This window comes from Centroberyx affinis, unplaced genomic scaffold (assembly GCF_046629955.1).
Source record: "Centroberyx affinis isolate AG114_WGS23_722 - 3 ecotype Tasmania unplaced genomic scaffold, CSIRO-AGI_Caff_v1 ptg001299l_1, whole genome shotgun sequence".
Taxonomy (NCBI): domain Eukaryota; kingdom Metazoa; phylum Chordata; class Actinopteri; order Beryciformes; family Berycidae; genus Centroberyx; species Centroberyx affinis.
This window is the reverse complement of record NW_027279805.1, coordinates 119,555-142,475: the sequence shown is the minus strand read 5'-3', so window position 1 is coordinate 142,475 and position 22,921 is coordinate 119,555. Positions and strand designations below refer to the sequence as shown.

Here is a 22,921-nt window from a genome sequence, read left to right as displayed (position 1 = left end):
CTGTCTTCTTCATTCCCAAAGGGTAAAGTCCAGTCCATGCAGAGCATTGTGTCTGAGCATGAGCAGTACCTAGATGCTGTGAGAGACTTCAATGACTGGCTAATCTCAGCAAAAGAGGAACTCCAGCGCTGGTCAGACCTGTCAGGAGACTCAGGCTCCATAAAAAGAAAACTCTCCAAAGTGCAGGTGAGGAAATGTCATTCTTTAGGTGTCATGGTGGTGTTCTAACCCTAATCCTTAATGGGACAGGCCTCTTATTTTGGGGATTTTGAGAGCCATGGTCTCAGATTTGGAGGTGCTCACCCTCATCCCGGCTACATCACACTCAGCTACAAACCACTCCAATGCACAGCTAAGATCACAGTCCAATGAGACCAGAAGGATAAGATTATCTACAAACAGCAGAGATGCCACCCTAATATCACATTGAACTGGATACTCTCCAGATCTTAGCTGCACCTTCATATCCTGTCCATGGATATCATGTCTTGAACAGGGGAGGAGACAAGGCACATCCTTTAGGGAGCTTAACTTAATGCCAAGAATGCAAACACAGCACTCAAACCGAGTGCATAGGGACAGGATGGCTCACAGCAGTGGCTTCAGCACCCCATACTCCTCCAGCACCTCTCACAGGATACCTTGGGGAACACAGATAGGTCATAGGTCTTTTCCAAATCCACAAAACACATGCAGACAGGAATAGAAAATTCCCATGATCCCTTGATTACCTGTGAGAGGGTAAACTGGTCCACTGCTTTGTGACCAAGATGAATTTTGCATTGTTCCTCATACATCTGAGACTCGACCCTAAATATTTAGAACACAACCTCCAATTCTCGTTTTAGATGCAAAGCTCATGGACCTGTAAAGTCACTCACTCACTCACTCACGGTTAGCCTATCTGACCCCTAGTGGCCGTTAGGTGGTATGGCACACTGAGCAAGAATCACTCATTCACCTCCTCTCTGCAATACTGTTGAACTTTGTAGGCTGCTTTGCATTTAGAACAACTAAATGTGTTTTAAGAGGTGATTTAAAAGATTAGGCACTGAATCCCAAATACTTGAGGCCAGGAGAACAAAGCCATGGTCAACAACTGCAAAATGTCCAGGGGGGGTTCCTGCTTGGGGGCTACTTGCCACACAACTAGCATTTAAACATACAACACATAGAAAACCATCTCATCTACACTTTATTTGTCAAGCAACCTCATTAATATTGTGCAACCAATGGTGAGTAGAAATTACAATTTCAGGAGGCAGAGGTTTTGACAGCTGTGATTCCTTTTGCCCCTTCCAGGAATTGCTTGACTCTAAGCAGCGAGGCAGAGAGAGGCTGAGCCGGGTTCAGAGATGTGGGGCGGCGGCTAGAGATCACACTGGCTCAGGGGGCTTTGAGGCTGTGGAGCGAGAGGAAGCAGCCCTGTTGTCATCATGGGATCAGTGGGAGCGCGGGGCACTGCAAACGCGGGCTGGTCTGGAGACTGCCCTGTCTCAGATAGCCAGCTCTGAACAGGAGTTCAACAGCCTGTCAGCACAGCTAGAGCAGGACCTGCTGGACTTCAGCTGTCAGCTACAGGACTGGCATCTAAGGTTGGCCCAGACGGAGGGAAAATACATTGGGGAAGAGGTTGTTAAGGGCTGGCAGATAGCAAAGGTAAGTCTCTGCTGAAGTAAGCCATCAGGCTATATGTAATATTTATCAAGGTAATTTTGTTTTTTCAAGTGTAGTTCCAATGCCAAGCCACCATTAATCGGAAACAACTAATGATACCAAATAATAGCAGATGAATGATACATATGAAATGTTTGATGTAGTCTCATGGTTGTTAACCACTGGGTAATATCTCCGTTTTCCATCCAGGAAACTTTGGAGGGGCTTGTCAAAGCTGAGCCCATGTCCGACAGTCTAAAGACTCAGCTTAATGATCTGTGCCGATTCTCCAGAGACCTAGGCACACAGTCAGAGAGAGTGTCCTCTCTCATCAAAGAATACAACAGGTGAGTAAAATTGAAAATCTGGTGTCCCATAGTCCAAGATTTTGGAGTGAAATGTACTTTGAGCAAGATTTTAGACATTGAACTGACACCCTTATCCACAACGCCATACAATATGTGTAGCAGTACAATAAGCTTAAATTGCTAAATCATCAATGCTAAAAACAAACAATGGTCAAAACAACAGCTCTCAGACAACAGAACTAACAGAAAGTGGTGGGTCTCCATCTTTTCTTCCTGACTTCTTTCTAGTCTGAGCCTCCAGGCCTCCAGGGAGTGCCAGAGCAAAGAGAAGCTGCTGGAGCAGGGTTTCCGCTCAGCCTTCAGAGAGTTCCAGCAATGGCTGGTCAATGCCAAGATCAACACGGCCAAGTGCTTTGACGTACCTCAAAATCTCAATGAGGCCTCATCTAGTTTGCAGAAAATTCAGGTATTGCACTGAGAGTCAAGTGTCATGGACCATACAGGCACTTATGCTGCCAGAGTTATGGGTTCAGCTATCACTGGGGGTACCCATAATAAAAATGCTTTTAAAGGATAATACTTGTGTAATTTTAGTTTTTTCCTATCGCCATTATTGCCCATTAAAAGTCCAAACTCAGTATACTTTTTTAGCTCCAACCTAGACCTACCTATCAAACATAAATGCCTCTGGTTGGCCGGTCTCACAGCTGCTAAAAGGCTGATATTTTTTTTATTTTATTTAACCTTTATTTATCCAGGTTAGCCTCATTGAGATTAAGAATCTCTTTTTCAAGAGATGGAAACCTCCCCATTTGCTATCTATACAGAAATGGTTATTAGATTTTATAGATACAGCCATCATGGAGCGCTGGGCAGCTAATTTGCATCTTGCTAAATCCGACAACATTTCATGTTGGGATCATACTATCATTACTTTAAAATCTTTGCTGTAGCTCCTTGGTCCATCCATGGGGTCCTGAGGGTGGGAGGGTGGGAGGGTGGGTTGGTGGGTTGGGGGAGGGTAGGGGTGTGGTATTGCTTGCATTTATTGTCTCATTTGTCCATGTTTCTTTCTTTTTTCATTTCTCTCTTTTCATTATTATAATCTCAGATCTATAAGAGATTAACATCTGAGTTGATATTTGTATTGAATGGGAGGATGTGAAAATTTGAAAATTCATTTTTGTTTATTTTTTGTTCACTCCTTTCTATTGTTAAATGCTTGGCCACATCTCTGTTTCATACTAAAATATCAATAAAAAATGATCACAAAAAAAAGGATATGTTATCCAAATGGTAAGCACATCTCACCGCTACAGTATGTAATTTACTGTGACTAAGATGTTTGTATGTATTCGAAGTAATAATAACAGTGAAAAAGAAAATATTACCCCCCCAAAAAATTCCATAACTTGAGGTTCAACAATTTCAAAAGCCTATTTTTGTTTAAAGATTACATAAGATAGCAGTTTAACTACATGCTTCAGTTATCATCTCATCTGTCCTGCTTCTCGTCCCCAGGAGTTCCTGAGTGATAGAGAGCAGGGTCAGTCAAAACTGAATGCTGTGGTGGTGAGCAGTGAGCTGGTCTCCAGTATTGCTGCTAAAGACAGAGTTGATGCAGTTCGGGCTAAAACAAACAGTGCCAGAGAGGACTGGAAAAATATGATGTCTAACCTGCACAATAGAGAGACGAGTTTACAGGTAAGCACCTAAGCATCTTTTCCCCCATTTTGTGTTTTTCATCTGAGACATTCCCAAGGTAAACATCTGTGGTATATTAATTATAAAATAAGGAAAAAGTGTAGGTATCTTCCTGAATCTACAATCCAATGTAGGTGGCAGACAAAAGGAGAGCTTCAGGCCTTTGTGGCCTTTCACAGCAGTCTTTAAATGTGTTTCAGAACCTTCTGTCTCAGATGAAAGACTTTGAGACAAGTGCTGAGCCTCTTCAGGAGTGGCTTAATGCCACAGAGCTTGCCGTACAGGAGAGCAGCACACGGCTCCATGATCTCACAGCCAAGAAGCAGGAGCTGCACAAGCTACAGGTACCAATGCCCACAGGCCACTGAGTTTGGAACATCCCTCTCCATGAAGACCACTCATGTTCAGCTGCAACAACCACAATGCTAGAGTACCAACCCGACCACCGCTGCCATTCACAGAACCTCACCATTCCAACTCTGCTGGTATAGGCTTAGTTAGCACTATGCCCAAAAGAGCTTATGCAAACTGCCAATAGCTTACTTGTGCATTGCTGCCATCTTTCTGCTTGTCTTTGCCATTTAGAAGTGACAATCTTTTTAGAGTCTACCCAGTGCTTAATCCTGTTTATCTGCTATTTCCAGAAGCCTTGCTTGCACGCCATGACCACCAAGAGCTTTTCAGACCATAACATTGGCCAGATTCTCATTCTCTTTCCTTTCCTGCCATGTTGTCATCTCTAACCCCCTGGTCTAAGTGTCTGAAGTTAACTGTCTTATGTCTCTGTGTCAGCTTGCATGCCTCTTTGATAACCTGCTTGTGCTCTTCCAGTCTGTGCTAGAGGAGTTAGCCTCTCAGGAGGTTCAGCTGAACAGGCTGAAAGAGAAGGCCCAGCTGTTGTGGGATGAACACGCGGCCGGCAAGGGCTTTGTGCACCGTGTCTCGCAGCTCTCCGCTCAGTACCTAGCTTTAACCAACCTGACAAAGGTAAATAATGTATGCCTGCCAGTCTGCCTTCCCACTGGGGCTCTTCTGGGGGTAGAGCTGGAGAGGAGACAGAGGCACTAGACTGGATGGAGCTCTGACTTTCACTTAACATTATTAAAAGATGAGAAACAGTGAAGGTACTAGTCCATCGTAGTTAAATACTAATTGTCCTTGTCACTGTAAGGCTTTGTTATACAGAGGATACACAAGCTAATTTCCTTAATCTCTTTCATACTAAATACTTATTAGTCATGCAATTTGCATGTTTAATTATCAGTTTGAGTCTATGCTGAATTGTCATTAAAATGCATTACTGGATCCTCAAATGGTAATTTTCTGGTTGTGCCCTGCTTTGTGGGGCTGCAGGAGAAGGCATCGCGGATCGACCGAATAGTCACTGAGCACCAGCTCTTCTCCCAGGGGTTAAAGGAGTTGCAGAACTGGGTGGCTGACACCAGCCACATGCTGCAGACTTACTGCACCCCCACTGCTGACAAAAACGTTCTGGATAGCAGGATGATCAAGCTGGAGGTATAGAACATCACTGGTAGTTTTCCAAATTAGAATTGTCACTTTGAATTCCCAGTATATATTATGCACGTGTGCATGTGTGTGAATTTTGCACCAGGCCTTGCTGACTGCTCGTCAGGAGAAAGAGATCCAGCTGAAGATGCTGACCACAAGAGGAGAGTCAGTTCAGAGAAACACCTCAGCTGAGGGAGTGCCTGTGGTCCATAAACACATACAGGACCTAAAGGATTCTTGGGATGCCTTGCTCTCTGCTTCCATCCAATGCAAAAGGTTAGTTCTCTACTATCATTACCAACACCTAAGGCTGCATTTTCACTGTCTTCACAACCTTGGAGTATTTTTCTCACTGTTTACAATTGAAAATATGCGTTAATGCATGTTTCAGACAATGCTGATAGCTAAGCATGTTTTTACCACTCAGAACATCAAACGTTAGAAATTGAAAATATTTAAACGTTTGCTTAAGAGTGCCATGATTCAAACAGGTTTTAAATAATTTCATAACAACAGTAGTAGCCACGACCAGAGCATCTGTTTAGCTCTGTTTCTGACTTATACAAAGGAGCAGCATGTAACTGATGCTGCTACTGCTTTTGCTTCTACTTTTATAACTGCCACTATTGCTGCTACTACTGCCTGATTGTCTGACTATGTTGCACTCATGAAAATTTACAGTCAGCTGGAGGGCTCCCTGTCTCAGTGGACCAGTTACCAGGAGGACGTACGGCAGTTTGTGGCTTGGGTGGAGCGTGTGGAGGAGAGTCTTGATCCCACTGACAAACAATGCTCAGAGATGAGAGACAAATCCGCCAACCTGAGCAAAGCCAAGGTATTGCCATCTTATCACATGTTCAATCATATATTGAAGATGCTAATAAGACTACTGTATTAAGCTGACACTCTCATTGAAAGTGACTTACAAAAAGTACAGAATAAGTTTAAATTCCAAGCAATAAATATTACAAGCAATCAATATTAGGAGTACAAGGGACAAAGTCACAGTAACCAGACAATAGATGTATCAATTACATTAGGTAGAGACTTGAAACATGTACTGTTGATTGAAGATGTAACCCTTCGTCCCTGCTGTTATTTCAGTTGCTGTATGAGGAAGTGCTCAGCCACAGCACCCTGCTGGACACCATCACTGCAAAAGGTGCCAGTATGGCTGAGCACTACGTCACTCAACTGGAGCTCCAAGACCTACAAGAGCGCTATAACACTGTCAAAGACAATGCCATGGTAATAACACATCACAGCAGCAGAGCGTGCACAGTGTTTGACACTGAATCCCAAGTTCTTCAGTGCAGTTCAAAAACCCCACAGCGCATCAACAAAGACGTTGCCAAAATAAGATAAGTCGAGAAGCTTGCAGATTACCACTTCAAATCATTATCCTCATTGTGATTTCAGAGGGCAGTGGGCAAAGCGGAGGAGCTGGTGAAGGCCCACCGGGAGTACCAGCGGGGCCTCCATGCATTCGAGGACTGGCTGGAACAGGATCAAGAGAAACTGGGCTGCTACACCCAGCTGGAAGGAGATGTCGATTCACTGGAGGAGACCCTTCAAAAACTGCAGGTCCGGAAAGAGATCTTTCCAAATCAATGTAGTAATGTTTTGGTAACTGCAGATAACAAGGTTATCAATTATCCATGCCTGTAGGCTGAAATATACAATTCCATAAAAATAATAAGATTTTAGACAACTGAATATACTGAGCCATATCTGTATGTAACTATACAGGAACTGCAGCTGCATTGCACAGAGGGCCAGGCTTTGCTTAACACCTTGCTGGTCAGTCGAGAATTGGTCATTCCCTGGGGGCTGCCCCAGATAGAGGACCGGGCGCTGGAGACAATGCAGCAGGAGTGGAGGCTGTACCAGGCCCGGCTGGCTGACACCCGGGCCCAGCTCAACAGCGCTCTGGCCAAGCTCCGACAGATGGAGCAGAAGTTCCAGCGTCTCGACAGCTGGCTAAAGGGCATGGAGACCAAAGGGCAACTTCGTAGCCACCGGCGGTCTGACCGCGCCACCAAAGACGCTCAACTGCAGCTGATAAAGGTTAGCATTGATCAGTTCAATATGTGCAGAAGGTCTAACAAATGGCACAGTAGTGCGCTGTGATGCTTAATCGATGTTGCAGCACAGCAAGACAGTGATTCATGATGGTAGCCATAGAGCCAGTGTGATTAGAGCTTGGACATTTCATGCAGTTTTAAGTTTTAAAAAGCCTAAAAATACCTAATACTGCAAGCATGTAATTTACTCTAGGATTGGGTCTAAAAATGTATTTTAAGTTTAAAAAGTACGCCAATGTGGTGAGAATAACTTTTTTGCAGTTTCATAGAATTTTCTTGAAACTATTATGTGTACTTCTCATTTATGACAATGCTGTGGTTATTAAATTAAGTGATAAAGTCATCCGAGGGTTGTCTCAACATCAGTGATGATACTTTTTTGACCAGAGCTGGCAAGAGGAGGTGCTGGTTTACCAGGAAGAGATGGAAGGCCTCAGTGTCCTGGCTCAGCAGGTTCTGGATGAGACCCACATCAGCAGCCGGATCAGCACCAGAGCCACCCAGATTACAGCCCGTTACCACGCCCTGCTTCTACATTTACTGGTAACAACTGGTTGGTTGTTGGAGGGATCAAACCTGTGACCTTTCTATTATGTGATGGTCTTTCTAACCAATAGACCACCTGGATCTCCTATGTAAAATCGTTGCTGTAAAAACACATTTTGAGTAGTAATTGAAGACATGCCATCAATTTTGCTAGTCAAAGCCTTCGTCTCCCATAACTTTTTCCTCTTTCTCTATTACAGGAGACCATCAAACAGCTCCAGGAAGAAGTGTCTTGCATTGAAGAGGCACAGAGTGTCTTCGGTACCTTCTCAGACTGGCTGAGCACAGCACAGAACAACTTCAGCACTGTGGCTATCAGCATTGACATAGTGGACCGCATTGCCATGGAAAGAAAGATGAAGAAACTCGAGGTACACTCATCACACACCCATCAGTATCAGACCCAAACAACTGCTGTCAGTTTAGCACTGAATAATACCACTTAATGTATCTTTCAGGCTCTTCAGGCAGACATGGAGCAGGGGCACTCCTTCCTGAAAACAATGAGGGAGAAGACCAAGCGAGCCATGGCATACTTGGAAGAGACTGAGGCAGAGCAGCTCAAGGAGGAGGTGGACACCCGACTCTCCCAGCAAGAGGAGTTGATGGCAGCTCTGCGCATGGAGCACAACGCCCTGGAAAAATGCATCACACTCTCCAAAGACTTTATGGACAAGTACAAGGCTCAAGCTCAGTGGGTCACTGAGACCAAGAACCTGTTGGCGTCGACTGTAGAGCCCAAAGCTGAACTCTACCAGAAGAAGGCTCAGCTAGCCAAGTATAAGGTAACTTACTTAACTGTACACTGCTAATTTTACCTGCTCTGATTATGTTTAACTTTTTCTCTTATTGGGACGTAGTGACAGCTGAGCATGAAAACTGAATGATTTGATTTACATCTTCATGTTTTTCTCCATGTATGTAGACCATCCAGCAGACGGTGCAATCTCATGAGTCATCGGTGAAATCTGTCATTGAGAAAGGAGAGGCCTTGCTTGACACAGTCCGTGACCCAACCATAAATGATAACATGAAGAAGCTGCAGGCAGACTACCGAGACCTCTGCATGGCAGCTAAGGTACGGGTACTACTTAGCTGCTACTGCAATTTTTGCTGTTGAAGGTGTTTCAAAACAAACAGATCTTGACAATTCAATACCAGTGGGTATATATCAACTAGTGGGTCATGATATCACGGATATGTGCTACTAAAAAAATCCACAAGTTTGTGGTTTTAAAGGATACCTTAACAGCCACTTACTTGGTCTGTAGAAAAACATGCCCTACCTGTGATGGTCTCAGAGATTGGCTGTCTGTTTTTTCTCTCAGACGCAGGTCCAGAGTCTTGTGGAGTGGGTGAAGGAGCACGAGGATTACAACAGCGAGTTGCAGGAGGCCGAGAAGTGGCTTCTACAAATGTCCAGCAGGCTGGTCACCTCCGACTCCATGCAGACCAGCAGCATGGAGATGGCCACTCAGCAACTTGCCCGACACAAGGTAACCGATGCCATAAAGTCCTGTAAGAATTCACATTGTTTTTCATCCTAATGTTAATTATGCTGCAGTTTTATTCCACTCCTCTTTACTCTAACATCCAAGCCAGGTTCCTACTGTACAAAGTGTGTTATCTACTGTTTATCAGGCAATAATGGAGGAGATAGCCAGTTTTGAGGAGCGCCTCACCAGCCTGACGCAGAAAGGAGAAGATCTTGTTGCCAGCTGTACAGACCAAGTCCAAGCTAAGATCAGTCAACAAGTCCAGGCTCACCAACAGGGAACCAGAGACAGCTACTCTGCCATTTGCAGCACTGCCCAACGTGTGAGTAATACAAGACTTCAGTCAAAGAGATTCATCATATTTCCTATTTGTGTGTCTTCATTTTCACACAAACCTGACTCATTTAATTGATTTAATTTCATGAGATTTAATTTCATGAGAACAAAGCTATTCATGGTCTTACCTCTGCTTGTTCAACAGGTTTACCAGAGTCTGGATCGGGAGCTGCAGAAACACGTTAACCATCAGGACACTCTGCAGCAGAGCCAAACCTGGCTCTCCACAGTGCAGGAGGAGCTCCAGCTGAACGATCAGCCACCTTCTGGTCTGCAGGAGGCTCTCAAGCAGGTAACTGACTGGCAGTGCAGCTTCACCTTTCCGAGCACCTTTCTTAAAACAAGTTGACAAAGCACTTCACAACCAGTAAAAAAAATCAAACAAACAGATAAAAAAAACACATTTCCCTCACAATAATTTACTTGTGGCAAAACAACAACAACACACAGAGGACAGAACTAGGACACACCACCAGGGGATACACATATTTTAGGGAATACAAATATCCCTATTAGTTGCAGGAACTACTTTTCCTGGGTTTCTTCAAGTCCACATAATATAGCATACGGCTGGCTCACAGACATGGATAAAGCCTATTCCCAGATCAAACCATTTTTCAATGGAGTTCATTCTATGTATGTGATAATAATAATTACCACATTTGTGTTACACTTTTCTCCACAAAACTGTGTGCTGAGGGCTTGACCTATTCAGTATAGATACCTCAGTCTATGTCTGTAACATCAACTTATAATGTATCATTTTGATCCATTACTTTTGTATGCACAGGTGAAGCACTACAGGGCCCTTCAGGAGCAGGCCAGCACTTACCTGGACCTGGTGTGTTCTGTCTGTGACCTGTCTGATGACGCTGTGAGAGTGACAGCTGCTGAGGTCCAGCGGGTCAAACTCACGGTCAGTAAACTGTTACCTCCTTGTCCATCATGCACCTTCAAATATTAATTTTCAGTTTTTTAGGATGGTTAGTATATCTTCATAACTCAAATTATATAGACTTCAGTTTCATGATACATGTGTGTGCCTGAAGACAGCTGATCCGGTGATACCCTTGTTGTTTATATCATCCGCTTCATGAGCACCTTACGTTTTTTTGACATACCTTCTGAGCACTCGACTTTTTTTGCACTAAGGTTTCATGATACATGGCAGGACCTTACACACAGTGCAAAGCAACTGTACAACACATACTACGGACAGTAGAATGTACACATCACCCTACAAATATGCATTCAACATTCAGTCACTATATGCACTCAAGCAGCATGGCATACAGAGTAACTGCAGCTCTGGTTGAGGTATGGTGAGTGTCCAGCAGTGTATTGGGCCATTTTTCCGGGGATGAGATGCATGAAATATGTCTTGAGCATTATAGAATATGGACTTTGTCGGCAGTGAAAGATTCTGCAAATATTCAATGTAGAAATTTGCTTTTACAGATAGAGGAGAGGATGTCCAATGCGCAGGTGCTTTCAGAGGGCTGGAGGGAGATCAAGGAACAGAAGCAGGAGCTGTCCAGCCTGTTCCAGGATATGGAGCAGCAGCTCCTCAGCTTCTCCAGAAGGCCTGCAGAGCTGGAGACCAAGATAGCTCACAACATGCTGTCACAGGCCAAGGTAGGGAACAGTACCACAACCATCTCTCCTCTGACAATGTACACAAAGGCCCCCAAAACGGGATTCTTTTCCAAATCACCTCCAAACGTAGTGTTTAGGAAATGTCTTTTTCTCATTATTGCAGATGCATTTATGATGTAGCTTCAATTTACCTGATCATATTGAAAATGTTTACATGCAATAATTTGTTGCTTGGACTAACTCGTTTTCCCAATTAAATTATCTATATACAGTAGAATAGCACAAGAGTAATTGAACTGAAAATGTTGTACTAGGTTTTGACAGCAAGGTGTCCCGCTAAACTGCAATCATTTGATTTATAACCCTTCATATCATTTGATATTTTTTGTATATCAAACTACAGTTTTTTATTATTATTAAGATATAAAAATGCATCTTCATATAGCCTGTGCTACGTACTTGAACTTTAAGTCTAAACATGATTTTCTTGCCCATATGTTTATCTAATACAACTTTCTGACTAATATATTTGGGTTGTGTAGAGATTAGAGAGATCTGCATACTGTGTACATGTTAGCATGTTCATTGTTTACCATCCAAGACAATCCATTGCATGTCCAACAGGAATTCAGCCAGCAACTGCAGTCAAAACAGAGTATCATGACTAAGATGACAGAGAGTGTGAGCAGATTGACCGGGGGCCAGGACTCTCCAGAGCATGCAGAGCTAGGCCGTTTAAGCCATTCCTGGCTGGAGCTCTGTCACCAAGCCAACAAACTGCAGAGCCAGAGAGAGGAGGATCTGCAGAGGGCTAAGGAATACCACGACTGTATCACTGCAATGGAGGCCCTGTTTGAACAGGTGTCCAAGGAGTGGGACAATCTGGCCAGGTGGGGTTGTAAATAAAGCATACATTAAAATTACAAATCAGATACTTTTATGTCCTCATTGCCATCATTCTCATGACAAGACTTTTGCTGTTTTCGTTCTCATTGTTACAAATTTTGCTGTGAAAAAACTGTGTGGGGAAAAAACGTATCTCATTCATTGGGAGAATTTATGTGAGGCCTGACTAAGCCCTCTATTCAAATTAATAGAGAACTTCTGTGCAGGGAAAATTGGATCTGTGTAATACCACTAGTTCAGCAATGGCGGTTGCCTTCAAGTACGTCAGAGCTCAAGAACATAATTTTGAATACCATGGCAACCGATTAAACATTATTTTCAGCAGTTGAACTTAACTACAGAACCCCTTTTGAACTCCCATAGTTCTTTAGACCAAAGTATATAACTTCTGTTGGTAAGCTTGCATATCTTCAGTACAATATTTGTATAATTGATTGTTTAATTGATTTTGTTGGTGCCACAGAACCGATGCTGAAAGTTCCTCTGAGCATTTGGAGGCATTACGGAAACTTGCAGTAGCTCTGGATGACCAAAAAGGCACTCTGGAGGACCTAAAGGACCAGAGACAAAAAGTCATCCAACATTTGAACTTGGATGACAAGGAACTGGTAAAAGAGCAAATCAGCCACTTTGAGCAGCGCTGGTCTCAGATGCAAAACCTAATTGAGAGGAAGATCCAGGACTCAGTGGTGACCCTGGAAGATATGGGCCAAGTAGAGGCCCGTCTGAGGGAGGCTCGTGATTGGGCAGAGGAACAGCAGCCTGCCCTGTCTGAGGCAATGAAAATGAGTCCTCCTCCAGAGCTGGCTCAGAGCTTCCTGTTTGACCACCTCAGCATCTGCAGTGAGCTGGAGGCCAAACAGCTCCTGCTGGCCCAGGCAATGGCCGATGCTGACAGGGTGCTGGCCCACCTGGGCCTCAATGAACGGCAGCGTCTGCAGCATCTGATTGCAGACACCCAATCTGAGGTGGAATCTCTGAGTGTGAAGGTGGTGCAGCGCAGGAAACACCTCAGCAAGGCTTTTACAGAGAGGACACAGTTCCTGATGGCTGTGGGCCAGTCCATTTCCTGGGTCCAGCAGAATGAGAAGAAGGCCCAGGCGGAGGAGTACATTGCTTTGTTGCCTGATGACCTGGCCAAGCAGGTTCGAACATGTAGGAACATCCAAAGCAGTCTGAAGGCCTATCAGAGCGAGCTCACCTCCTTGTGGTCTCAAGGGAGGGACCTGATGAGGGATGCCAGTGAGGATGAAAAGAATGAGATACTCACAAAGTTGCAGGAGTTGCAGAACATCTTTGACAAAACTCTACATAGATGTGGCCAGAGACTACAGGAGCTTGAAAAAGTACTTGTGTCAAGAAAGTACTTCAAGACTGATCTGGAAAAAACATGCCAGTGGTTAAAACAAGCTGATATAATCACCTTTCCTGAAATCAATCTAATGAATGGAGATGCAGAATTGGAAGCGCAGCTACTGAAGTATCAACTGATAGTCGAGCAGGCAATTGAATATGAGAACCTTCTCCTCATTGTACAGAGAGCTGGCCAGGAGATACTGCCCACTCTGAATGAAGTAGACCACTGCTACTTGGATGAAAAACTCAATACCCTCCCCCAGCAATATAACAGCATACTAGCGCTAGCCAAAGAAAAGCAGGAAAAAATCCAGCAGGCCATTTTTGCGAGGAAGGAGTACACCTCTTTCATAGACGTCACTCACAGAGCACTGAAAGAGCTTGAGGAACAGTTCAATAATCTAGGGACACAGCCTGTTGGCCTACAAACAGAAGAGGTTGTCAGTTTGCAGAGTGATTACAAAGCAATTCAGGCAGATCTCAGCAACCTGGGTCTAGCTGTGAGTGAACTGAACCAGAAGAAAGAGGGTTTCCGTAGCACCGGTCAACCCTGGCGCCCAGAGGAGATGACCCAGCTTGTGAGCCTGTACAACGGCCTAAAGAGGTTGGTTGAACAGAAAGTAGAGCATCTAGATGACACGTTGGAGTCATTTGAGGACCACAAGGCAATGGCTATGCAGGTCGACTCTGAGTTGAAGGCCACTAAAGAGCAGTTGGTAAAGGTTAACGCAGAGACCCAGTCAGCTGAGGAGAGGTTGAAGAACTACCATGCTCTGGCGGGGAGTCTCCAGAGCGCCAACTCTCACTTGTCCAGGCTAATGGAGCAGATGGACACTCTGGCCCCTCGTGTGGAACCAGCATCCCACGATGCCTCCAAGGATCAAGTGGTTCTGTGGCAAGACGAGCTGCGGTCCTTGCAGGCTGCAGTAGGGGAGCTGATTGAAGAGTGTGAGAACAGGTTCGTCCAGAGTAAAGACTTTGAGACAGAGATGAAAAGGACCCTGGACTGGCTGCAACACGTCAGGGATGAGCTGGGCTGTGCTGTGATCGTGGACGTGAGGGTGGAGAAGGTGCAGGAGGAGATCAGGAAGCAGCAGATCATGCAGGAGGAGGTGCAGTCCAGACTGAGAATTGTGGCTGCTCTTAGTAGCAGGGAGAAACAAAAGTATATCAGTGCCAATGAGCTTGTCCCAGCCCACGTGGATACAAGCCTAGAAGAAATGACAAAGCTGCAGGCCGATGTTCAGAAAGCATTGAGCTCCAAACAGGTGAGATTATCTTACATTGCCTATACTGTAAAATATGGACATAACATCATTATGGTGAAATGTCTGATCAGTATTGTTATTCATTATAGTCTCCTTAATGACTAAATATCTCATTTGTCATTTGCTGTGAAGCATCAGAATAATGCGCTCAAATGCATGCTGTTGCATTCAGGGTGCATCAGGATTTCAAAACAAACTTTATATACAAACTATATATACAACTACTAATCATTCCAGAATCTGCAATCTTTTTATACTTAGACATATCAGAACAACAATTTCTCATGTTTTTTTCTCTTTTGCGGTTGTATCAAGATTACACTGGAACAAGCGTTGGTGTTGTGCCAGAAGTACCACTTCAGGATGCAATCAGCCTGCGAATGGCTGGAGGATGCTGTCTCCTTCCTGCAGCAAGCTAGCCTGGGTGTGGACGTGGAGAACTACGAGGAGTGTCTCCGGCAGCAGGAGGACATCATGGCCACAGAGCAGGAGTTCCTCACCCACCTGGAGGAGCTGGAGGCTCTGCCACCGCAGCTGGAGAACCTGGTCAACCCCACAGCCAAAGAGCAGCTCAAGATGAGCGTGGAGTCCGCACAGCAGAGAGGCGTGGAGGTCCGAGACCAGCTCCAGTGTCACCAGGATGTCCTTCACAGGTAACTGGGAAGAAAGAGAGTGGCAGTGCAGGTGTTATGTAAGGAGGATATAGTCATTTTGTCCTACAATTGTTGCTGTTAATTATGACATTCTTTCCACTAATGTATACTGTCGTCCTCAGCTGTGTGGCCCAGTGGAAATCATACCAGGAGGCAAGACAGACTGTCATTGAGCTGATGAATGAGGCTGAAAAGAAGCTTACCGAGTTTTCTACTGCAAAGGCAGCCACAAGCCAGGAGGCCGAAGAGAAGCTACGGAGTCATAGGGTATGGGAGGCCACAACAGTCATTTTCCATACAGATGAAAATAGGTGGTACTTAAAATATTAATTTGCTCGTAAATTTGCTCGTAAACGTCTCACACAATTTTCTTTTTTATGGAGAAATGGCCAGAAAATCATATCTATGAATGCTATGATCTGGGATAACATATTTTCCTGTTTTTTTGTTTTTTTTTCCCAGTCCCTTGTGTCTCTGGTGAATGGTTTCCAAGAGAAGCTGAGTGGTTTAGAAGAGCAAGCTGCTCAGCTGGAGCTGGTGGGGAGCGATGCCAGCAAGGCCACCATCAGCCGCTCCATGACCACCGTGTGGCAGCGCTGGACACGCCTACGCAGTGTGGCGCGGGGACAGGAGAGGGTGCTAGAGGACACGGCACAGGAATGGAGAACCTTCAGAGAGAAGGTACACAGACAGACCATGGGAATAAACTAAATAAGTAGAAAGTAGCTTTAATAATAAATATAGCTTTACGCTAGCATTTGAACTAGTTAACATTGCAGGTAATTGTATGTTTTGTATCTCCTTCATGTAGCCCTAGCTCTGACTTCTGCCTCAGTGAAATTCATTATATTGCACAGTGTTCATAAGTGTCGTTTTGTATAGATGGTGAAGCTGAGAGCAGTCTCTGATGAGCTGCAGAGTCGTTTCCCTGACAGTGCAGTGGAGAAGGCCTCCAAAGCCACCCTGCAGTCTCTGTTGGACCAGCATGACTTGCTGAGCCAAGATCTGGAGAGAGAGCTCTCCTCCCTCACGCTGCTGCGCCAGTACGCCCTCAGCCTACTGCACGATGTGGAAGTGCCTTCACCAACCAATGACCAGGATGAGCTGCCCAGCCTGAAGGAGATCAGATCTGTACAAGACCATCTGGACAGGTAGTGACAAGATACACTTGCAAGTCTGTGGCTGTAAATAAGATCATCTGTCAAGACAGTCAATCAAGACAATGCCCTAGCAAGGGTGTTAGTGTACATAGTGTGTTTTATAATTCAACTGCATGATTAAATATACGTAAATGATATGACATGATAGATTATATGATATGATACATGATATTAAAAAACATTCTGTGCAATTTAGAAATCAATTAAGTATCTTTTGTGATACAGAATATGGCTAAGAATTGGTTTGTTTGCCTCCAGCCTCCTGACACAGTCCAGGACCAAGCGGGCTCAGGCAGGGCAGGAACTGAGGGACAGAGAGGAAGTGGAGAAGGACCTGAGCATTGTAAAAGCCTGGATCCAGGAGACCAGGGAGCTTCTTCTCAACCCCACGCCAGACATTGATTCGCTACTGCAGGAGCTTGAGGTAAGCTGGAGCAAGAGCTGGTATCTAAAGAGAGTAATATAAACTTTTTGAATATGTACTACTTGAACATACAATGCATGAGATAAATTAGCCAGAAACATTCCCATCTGAATAACTGATGTTTCAAATGATATGGATTCCTTGATAGAATGTTTACATGGGTCCTTAATTTCTTGTGTACAGGTTGTACATGGCGATGTGATCACTTATCGTCAGAATGTGGATAAATTAGCTGAGCAGCAGCAGAGCAAGTACCTGGACCTCTACACTATTCTACCCTCTGAAATCTCCATGCAGCTGGCCGAGGTCTCGCTCGCATTGGGTGCTATTGAGGACCAGGTATCATCAGAATAGTTTTGAATGTTAATAAGACATGATAAGACCTGAGGCAGCTGGTATAAATGTGTCTACTAAATGTCATGGAATCGCTGTTGGGTGAAAACCTTGTATCTCTAAAATGTCAATTTTCAGGAACTAAGAAAAACAGACTTGTTTTTAGCTTGATGGCATTTTTGACGTTATCCAATGGGTATTTAAAGGGTTTCATAAGCAAAAGAGGTCAGAGAATTTTCTCAACCCATAGAGTAACATACAATCCTTCACTTGAAGTGAAAAAATAATTGGAGTTATAAGGTATAAGGTTTTCACACAACAGCAGCAATGTTTTATATGTTGATGAATGTTACTGTGACGGAGATTAAAACAAGTTTAGGCGTATGGCATTTGTTTATGTTTCTTATTTTTTATCTTCCAGGTTCTTTCCAAAGAGAGAGAAATTCAGAAAACCAGAGACATAAAGGAGGACTTCAGCTCGAGAATCCATGACATGTCTGAGAAACTCAAAGCCATCTCCGCTAAATTCAAGGAAAAATCCCCTGATGTTGATCATGCCAAAGAAGAGGTCAAGGTGGGTGAGCTGAAGTTGAAGCCAGGTCTTGATATAATAATAATGTGAGAAATCATTGTAAATGCTTTACTGTCACGGGTATTAAATGTTGTGTTATACATATTCCATTTCCTTTCTCAGAGCATGGCTGAGGACTTGGACAGCTGTGGTCGCACTCTCTCAGAGTTGGATGCTGCTGTACAAGAGTTTGGTCGCAGAAACCCCCTATTGGCCAAACAGCTGAGTGACTCCATCGGCAAGCTATCAGAAATGCATCACCACACAACTCGGCTAGCAGACTGTAGGAACAACTGGCTCAAAAAGGTCAGTAGTTTTTTTTAGGTGTTCTATACATAGTACAGCCGTTGTGGTCAAGCAAATGTTATTTTATGCTACATCATCCGTGAATTGTGTTATGCATTTAGGCAAGCATGCTTTATTCTGTGGAGTTGTGCCATGGTATCATATAGGCCCACTCTTATCTTGGCTCCTCAGGCTGTCTGCTATTTAGATGAGTATAATGAGATGCTGGACTTCATTGTGAGGTGGTCGGAAAAAGCCAAAAGCCTTGTGAGGGCGAACATCATCTGGAACTCCTCTGTTCATCTGCAGGAGCAGATAAGGATGTACCAGGTGAGTTGGAGATCCAGACATACACCCTAGATTGGGTGCTTTGATTTTTTTTTTTTTTAAACAAAGGATAGTGGGTAGTGTACCCTCCTCTGTGTTAGTTTTGGAAGGGAACATGTAAATGGATGGATGACAGTATAGTATGAGCTGGATTCAAACCTAGCACTACTGGATAGGTAGGGGTTCATTGTTTTGTCGAAGAATACTTCAACAGAACCTGGCACATTGGCTGTTGCAGGGATTGAACCTGTGACCTTGTGGTTATAAGACAGTCTTTCTACCCACCAAGAAACCTTACCACCCACGCCCTTCATTCACTGCCTTGTTATCCTGTGCGCAGGCCGTCCTGCGTGAGTCTCGGGAGCTCCATGGTGACCTGGAGTCCATGGGGGAGAAAGTGGAGCTTCTGTCTGAGGTGCTGCAGGTCGAGGCTATGAGCCAGCAGGTGTGCGAACTCAGCCGACACACCGAGGAGCTTCAGCAAAGCATCAGGACACGGCTGCAGAGCCTGCAGGACGCAGATAAGGTACAGAGATACAGTTATTGATCCCTTATCGTCACGCAATTATTTGTAAAATTAATGTATTACTTGCATGCCCTGTTTTTACTACACTTGACCAACACAATTTCCCTGAAGGATTACTAAAGTATAATTTGTAGCTTGTACCTTGTACACAAGCTTTCAGGCACCTTCTAGTAGCTCCTTTGAAAAGCTGTTTAGATGCTGAAAATGGAACATAAATACTTGGCTTACACTTTAGTCGAGTAATAGTGTATATGAGCAGATAAATAAATGATAAATATATAATTAACCCATGTATGATATGTCCTCAGAGTATGGAAGCCCTGGAGTATGAAGTTAAGGCCCTACACGTTGCTCTGGAGCAGGTCCAAGCCACACTGACCTCACCAGAGTTGGCACGACAGAGCCTCAAAGAACAGCTGGCTCAGAGACAGGTAACCACACAACACTGAAAGGCACCCGTGATAGTAGCTTAGAAATCTATTATGAAGCACCATGGATGCTTGCTTTGCACATTCTAGCTTGTTAAAAACAATATAAACTTTCCCTTTTGCAGCGTCTGCTGGCAGATATGGAGAGCTTCAAGCAGCAGGTGCAGGCAGTGCAGTTGTGTCAGAGTGCTCTGCAGGTCCCAGAGGAGGTGATGCCCAACCTTGCCATCTGTCGCACGGCTCTGCGTATGCAGCAGGAAGCCAGTCAGTTGCAGCACATAGCCATCCAGCAGTGCAACATCCTACAGGTACAGTAGAGGGCACTGTTGATGCAGAACAATAACAACATGTCATTATTGTCAGTCCTGTGTTCTGACACAATATACAGTGGTACGGTGTCAGTAGGGAAGCACGTCTACCTGCTTGAGTCAAAATGCATCCAAATAAGTCACATTACGATAAGCAACCATTAAGATATACTTTGATGCCACAAACATAAACAATATGTTCCAGGTAAAAACCTTGTGAAATGTTTTTACTTGATTTGAGAGATTACATGGTCCTCTGTATATTTTCTTTCTTACTTCCTGAAAAGTTGACATTTTGGAGATATGAGGTGTTCATCTAACAGTAGCAATACATTCTTCTTGTTGTCTCCCAGGAGGCAGTGGTGCAGTATGAGCAGTATGAACAGGAAGTGAGAGACCTGCAGGGGCTAATAGAGGAAGCCCATCGTGTCATCCAGGACCGTCCCATCCCGACCAGCAACATCCAGGAGCTGCAGGCCCAGATCCTTCACCATGAAGTATAGTGCATTCATTCATTCACTTTAAGCCTATTCCTTTTCAGAGTCACATGGAGCTGGAGCCCATCCCAGTTGTACTGTATAAGTGAAAAATATGTTACTGCATGAAATCATTTTGGAATTGTGTTGTTTTTGAATAGGAGCTGGCCCAAAAGATCAAAGGTTACCAGGAGCAGATCGCCTCGCTGAACTCAAAATGCAAGATGCTGGCAGTGAAAGCCAAACACGCCACCATGCTGCTTACAGTGAGTGATGTGGAGGGACTTCCTGAGGAGCTAGAAGAGATGGATGGGGAGAAATCCAAGAAATCCTCAGCGCAAGCCGTCATGGTAAGAGAGCAAACTATCAACACAGAATGTATATGTATTGATAAAGCTATTGGTGTTCATATTAGTTATGGCATTGCTTAATTAATACAACAATTGGCTCATTTGGGTGTTTCTGGGCTTTGCTTAAGTTTTGATTTCTTCAATTGTTATTACTTAAACCTCTTTGCTTGCTTTCTCTGTAATACTCAGTGTCTTTGTGAGGTGTATTGCGACACTTTTATCGAAAATATCCTTCGAATATGTTTTGATTTTTCCTATTCTCAATCTGCTTTGCATGTCTGCTCTTCTGTGAATGGTTTCTGTGTGGCGGGTCAGATGACTGCTGGTCGCTGTCACACCCTCCTGTCTCCTGTCACTGAGGAGTCTGGGGAGGAGGGCACTAACAGTGAGGTCTCTTCTCCTCCTGTTTGTCGCTCCCCTTCTCCCATCACTCACACTGAAGCCTCTTTTAACAAGGTATCCGCCTATTCTCTCTTTCTCTCACTGGGAAATTGCTGTTTTTCTTCTCAAACTGTCATCATGGTGGATTGCCCTGGTGGCTCAGCAGGATATTATGCATACCTTGTACTTGTAGCATTATGAGGTTGAATCTTTGTTGCATGTCATACCCTCTCTTTTTCTCCAGTCTTCTCTGTCTCCATCATATCAGTCATTAATAATCCATGACTACTGACCAATCATATTGCACCTCTGCACCAAGTTCGTGTGGCCATGCACTGCGTTTAGTTCCTTGTCTTAACTGCTACTTCTGTTTGTGGCTTCTTTTAGATGGTGCGAGGAACACTCACAAGAGCTCCCATCCAAGAATTATATGACCCAACATTTGAGTCTGTGGCCACCTTAGATGACCTGCAGCGCTCATGGGAGACATTAAAGAACGTGGTATGTGTATACTACAGCACTTCAGCTTTGTGGTTTATTGATTCTCAGTGACCTTTGTTTTGAGATACAATCAGTTTTCGACTGAAACACAAGAACTCACCACAGTTTAGTTTACTTTATGCACTTCTCCACATGCTCTGCTCTCCAATATGCTAGTAATCATCATACTGTGAATCATGTCTCATTAAGAAGAACCTGCAACCTACCATTTCTCTTAAGTTCTACTGGTGCTTGAATAGTGGACTCAGCTACACTATGTGAACAAGGGAGAAACTTAAAAAAAATATATATAATCATAATCTTTATATACTGCATTTTCAAAACACCATTCCAAAGTGCTATATGGGAGTTTTATGCACTTTTAAAGGAGAAAAAAGAAAACAGTATATGTTAAAAGCAATGTAAACAAAGTTCGGCATGTTGTTCATCTTACCTCTTTACCCACTGTTATGTCCCATCCATCTTCCTACAGATCAGTGAGAAGCAGAGATCTCTGTATGAAGCTCTGGAGAAGCAACAGCGTTACCAGGGCTCCCTCCAGTCTATCTCCTCTAAGATGGAGGCTTTGGAGTCCAAGCTCAGCGAGCCTCTGGAGGGAGATAAGAGCCCAGATAGCCACATCAAGACCCACGAGGTGAGACATGTACTTCACGTAAAGGTCTTAAATGGCTTGATGGGTAGAAGAGCTTGGCACTAACACTGCCACGGTTAGGAGTTTTGATTGATTGTTGTCATACATGTTAAAAATGTAAGCACTCATGGCACTGTGAGGCATTTTCTTTTTTTTTCAAAATGTCATACATAAAAGGCTTAACATTTTTTCAAATTACGCAGTTCTGTGGGAGACATATTTGGGGCCACTCATGGCACTGCTCTGCATTCATAAATCTCTCAATGTTTAACATCCTTTGTTTCCCTTTGTCTCCACACTTCATCATTGCCCTTTTGGTCCCATTTAGTTTATGGAGTTGAGTTGAATTAGGGTAATTACTTTCAGATATCTGCCTATCCAATCTTCAGTACTGAAAATGGGCATTGGGGTACAACATATAATAAACACATACATAAAGAACTACTGTCATGGGACCAATGCTATGTTGGTGCAAATAAAGTTAGTAAATACATCCAATACTACTAATACAATACTGTAACACCATTCCCCATAGGATGTGATGCAAGAGATTCAGAGCGTCCAGGAAGAGATAGACAGGCTGCAGACAAGTTTCACAGAGGAACTGGCCTCTGATGCTGTGGACTCGGACATGGCTGACCAGCTGGCCATGCAGTCTTCCCTCGCTGTTCTAGCTGAGAGGATGGCCACCATCCACATGAAGGCCTCAGGGAAACAGCAGCTATTGGAGGTAGTTTGTGAAATCTAATTAAGCAAAGTAGTTGCACACACACATCCCAGACCACGTTCTAGGCAGATG

General features: G+C 44.1%; 1 protein-coding gene across 2 annotated transcripts in view; it reads left to right on the top strand.

Moving 5' to 3' along the window:
* Positions 1–22,921, top strand: part of syne1b (spectrin repeat containing, nuclear envelope 1b) — an 87,703-nt gene that overhangs the window by 32,874 nt on the left and 31,908 nt on the right. For both annotated transcript variants that reach the window (XM_071525513.1, XM_071525510.1), the window contains 42 exons: positions 22–186; positions 1,303–1,659; positions 1,867–2,003; positions 2,253–2,430; positions 3,486–3,668; positions 3,869–4,012; positions 4,500–4,655; positions 5,022–5,186; positions 5,284–5,456; positions 5,862–6,015; positions 6,285–6,428; positions 6,600–6,764; positions 6,930–7,247; positions 7,652–7,807; positions 8,011–8,181; positions 8,269–8,595; positions 8,736–8,888; positions 9,139–9,306; positions 9,452–9,628; positions 9,788–9,934; positions 10,433–10,558; positions 11,101–11,277; positions 11,863–12,128; positions 12,608–14,768; positions 15,084–15,421; positions 15,544–15,688; positions 15,884–16,102; positions 16,304–16,572; positions 16,840–17,005; positions 17,189–17,344; positions 17,760–17,912; positions 18,033–18,215; positions 18,387–18,524; positions 18,862–19,047; positions 19,356–19,478; positions 19,601–19,783; positions 20,137–20,280; positions 20,421–20,609; positions 20,925–21,065; positions 21,378–21,491; positions 21,964–22,125; positions 22,658–22,852. In XM_071525513.1, the coding sequence (XP_071381614.1) occupies positions 22–186; positions 1,303–1,659; positions 1,867–2,003; positions 2,253–2,430; positions 3,486–3,668; positions 3,869–4,012; positions 4,500–4,655; positions 5,022–5,186; positions 5,284–5,456; positions 5,862–6,015; positions 6,285–6,428; positions 6,600–6,764; positions 6,930–7,247; positions 7,652–7,807; positions 8,011–8,181; positions 8,269–8,595; positions 8,736–8,888; positions 9,139–9,306; positions 9,452–9,628; positions 9,788–9,934; positions 10,433–10,558; positions 11,101–11,277; positions 11,863–12,128; positions 12,608–14,768; positions 15,084–15,421; positions 15,544–15,688; positions 15,884–16,102; positions 16,304–16,572; positions 16,840–17,005; positions 17,189–17,344; positions 17,760–17,912; positions 18,033–18,215; positions 18,387–18,524; positions 18,862–19,047; positions 19,356–19,478; positions 19,601–19,783; positions 20,137–20,280; positions 20,421–20,609; positions 20,925–21,065; positions 21,378–21,491; positions 21,964–22,125; positions 22,658–22,852 (9,672 nt within the window). The remainder of the gene's footprint in view (positions 1–21; positions 187–1,302; positions 1,660–1,866; positions 2,004–2,252; positions 2,431–3,485; positions 3,669–3,868; positions 4,013–4,499; positions 4,656–5,021; positions 5,187–5,283; positions 5,457–5,861; positions 6,016–6,284; positions 6,429–6,599; positions 6,765–6,929; positions 7,248–7,651; positions 7,808–8,010; positions 8,182–8,268; positions 8,596–8,735; positions 8,889–9,138; positions 9,307–9,451; positions 9,629–9,787; positions 9,935–10,432; positions 10,559–11,100; positions 11,278–11,862; positions 12,129–12,607; positions 14,769–15,083; positions 15,422–15,543; positions 15,689–15,883; positions 16,103–16,303; positions 16,573–16,839; positions 17,006–17,188; positions 17,345–17,759; positions 17,913–18,032; positions 18,216–18,386; positions 18,525–18,861; positions 19,048–19,355; positions 19,479–19,600; positions 19,784–20,136; positions 20,281–20,420; positions 20,610–20,924; positions 21,066–21,377; positions 21,492–21,963; positions 22,126–22,657; positions 22,853–22,921) is intronic.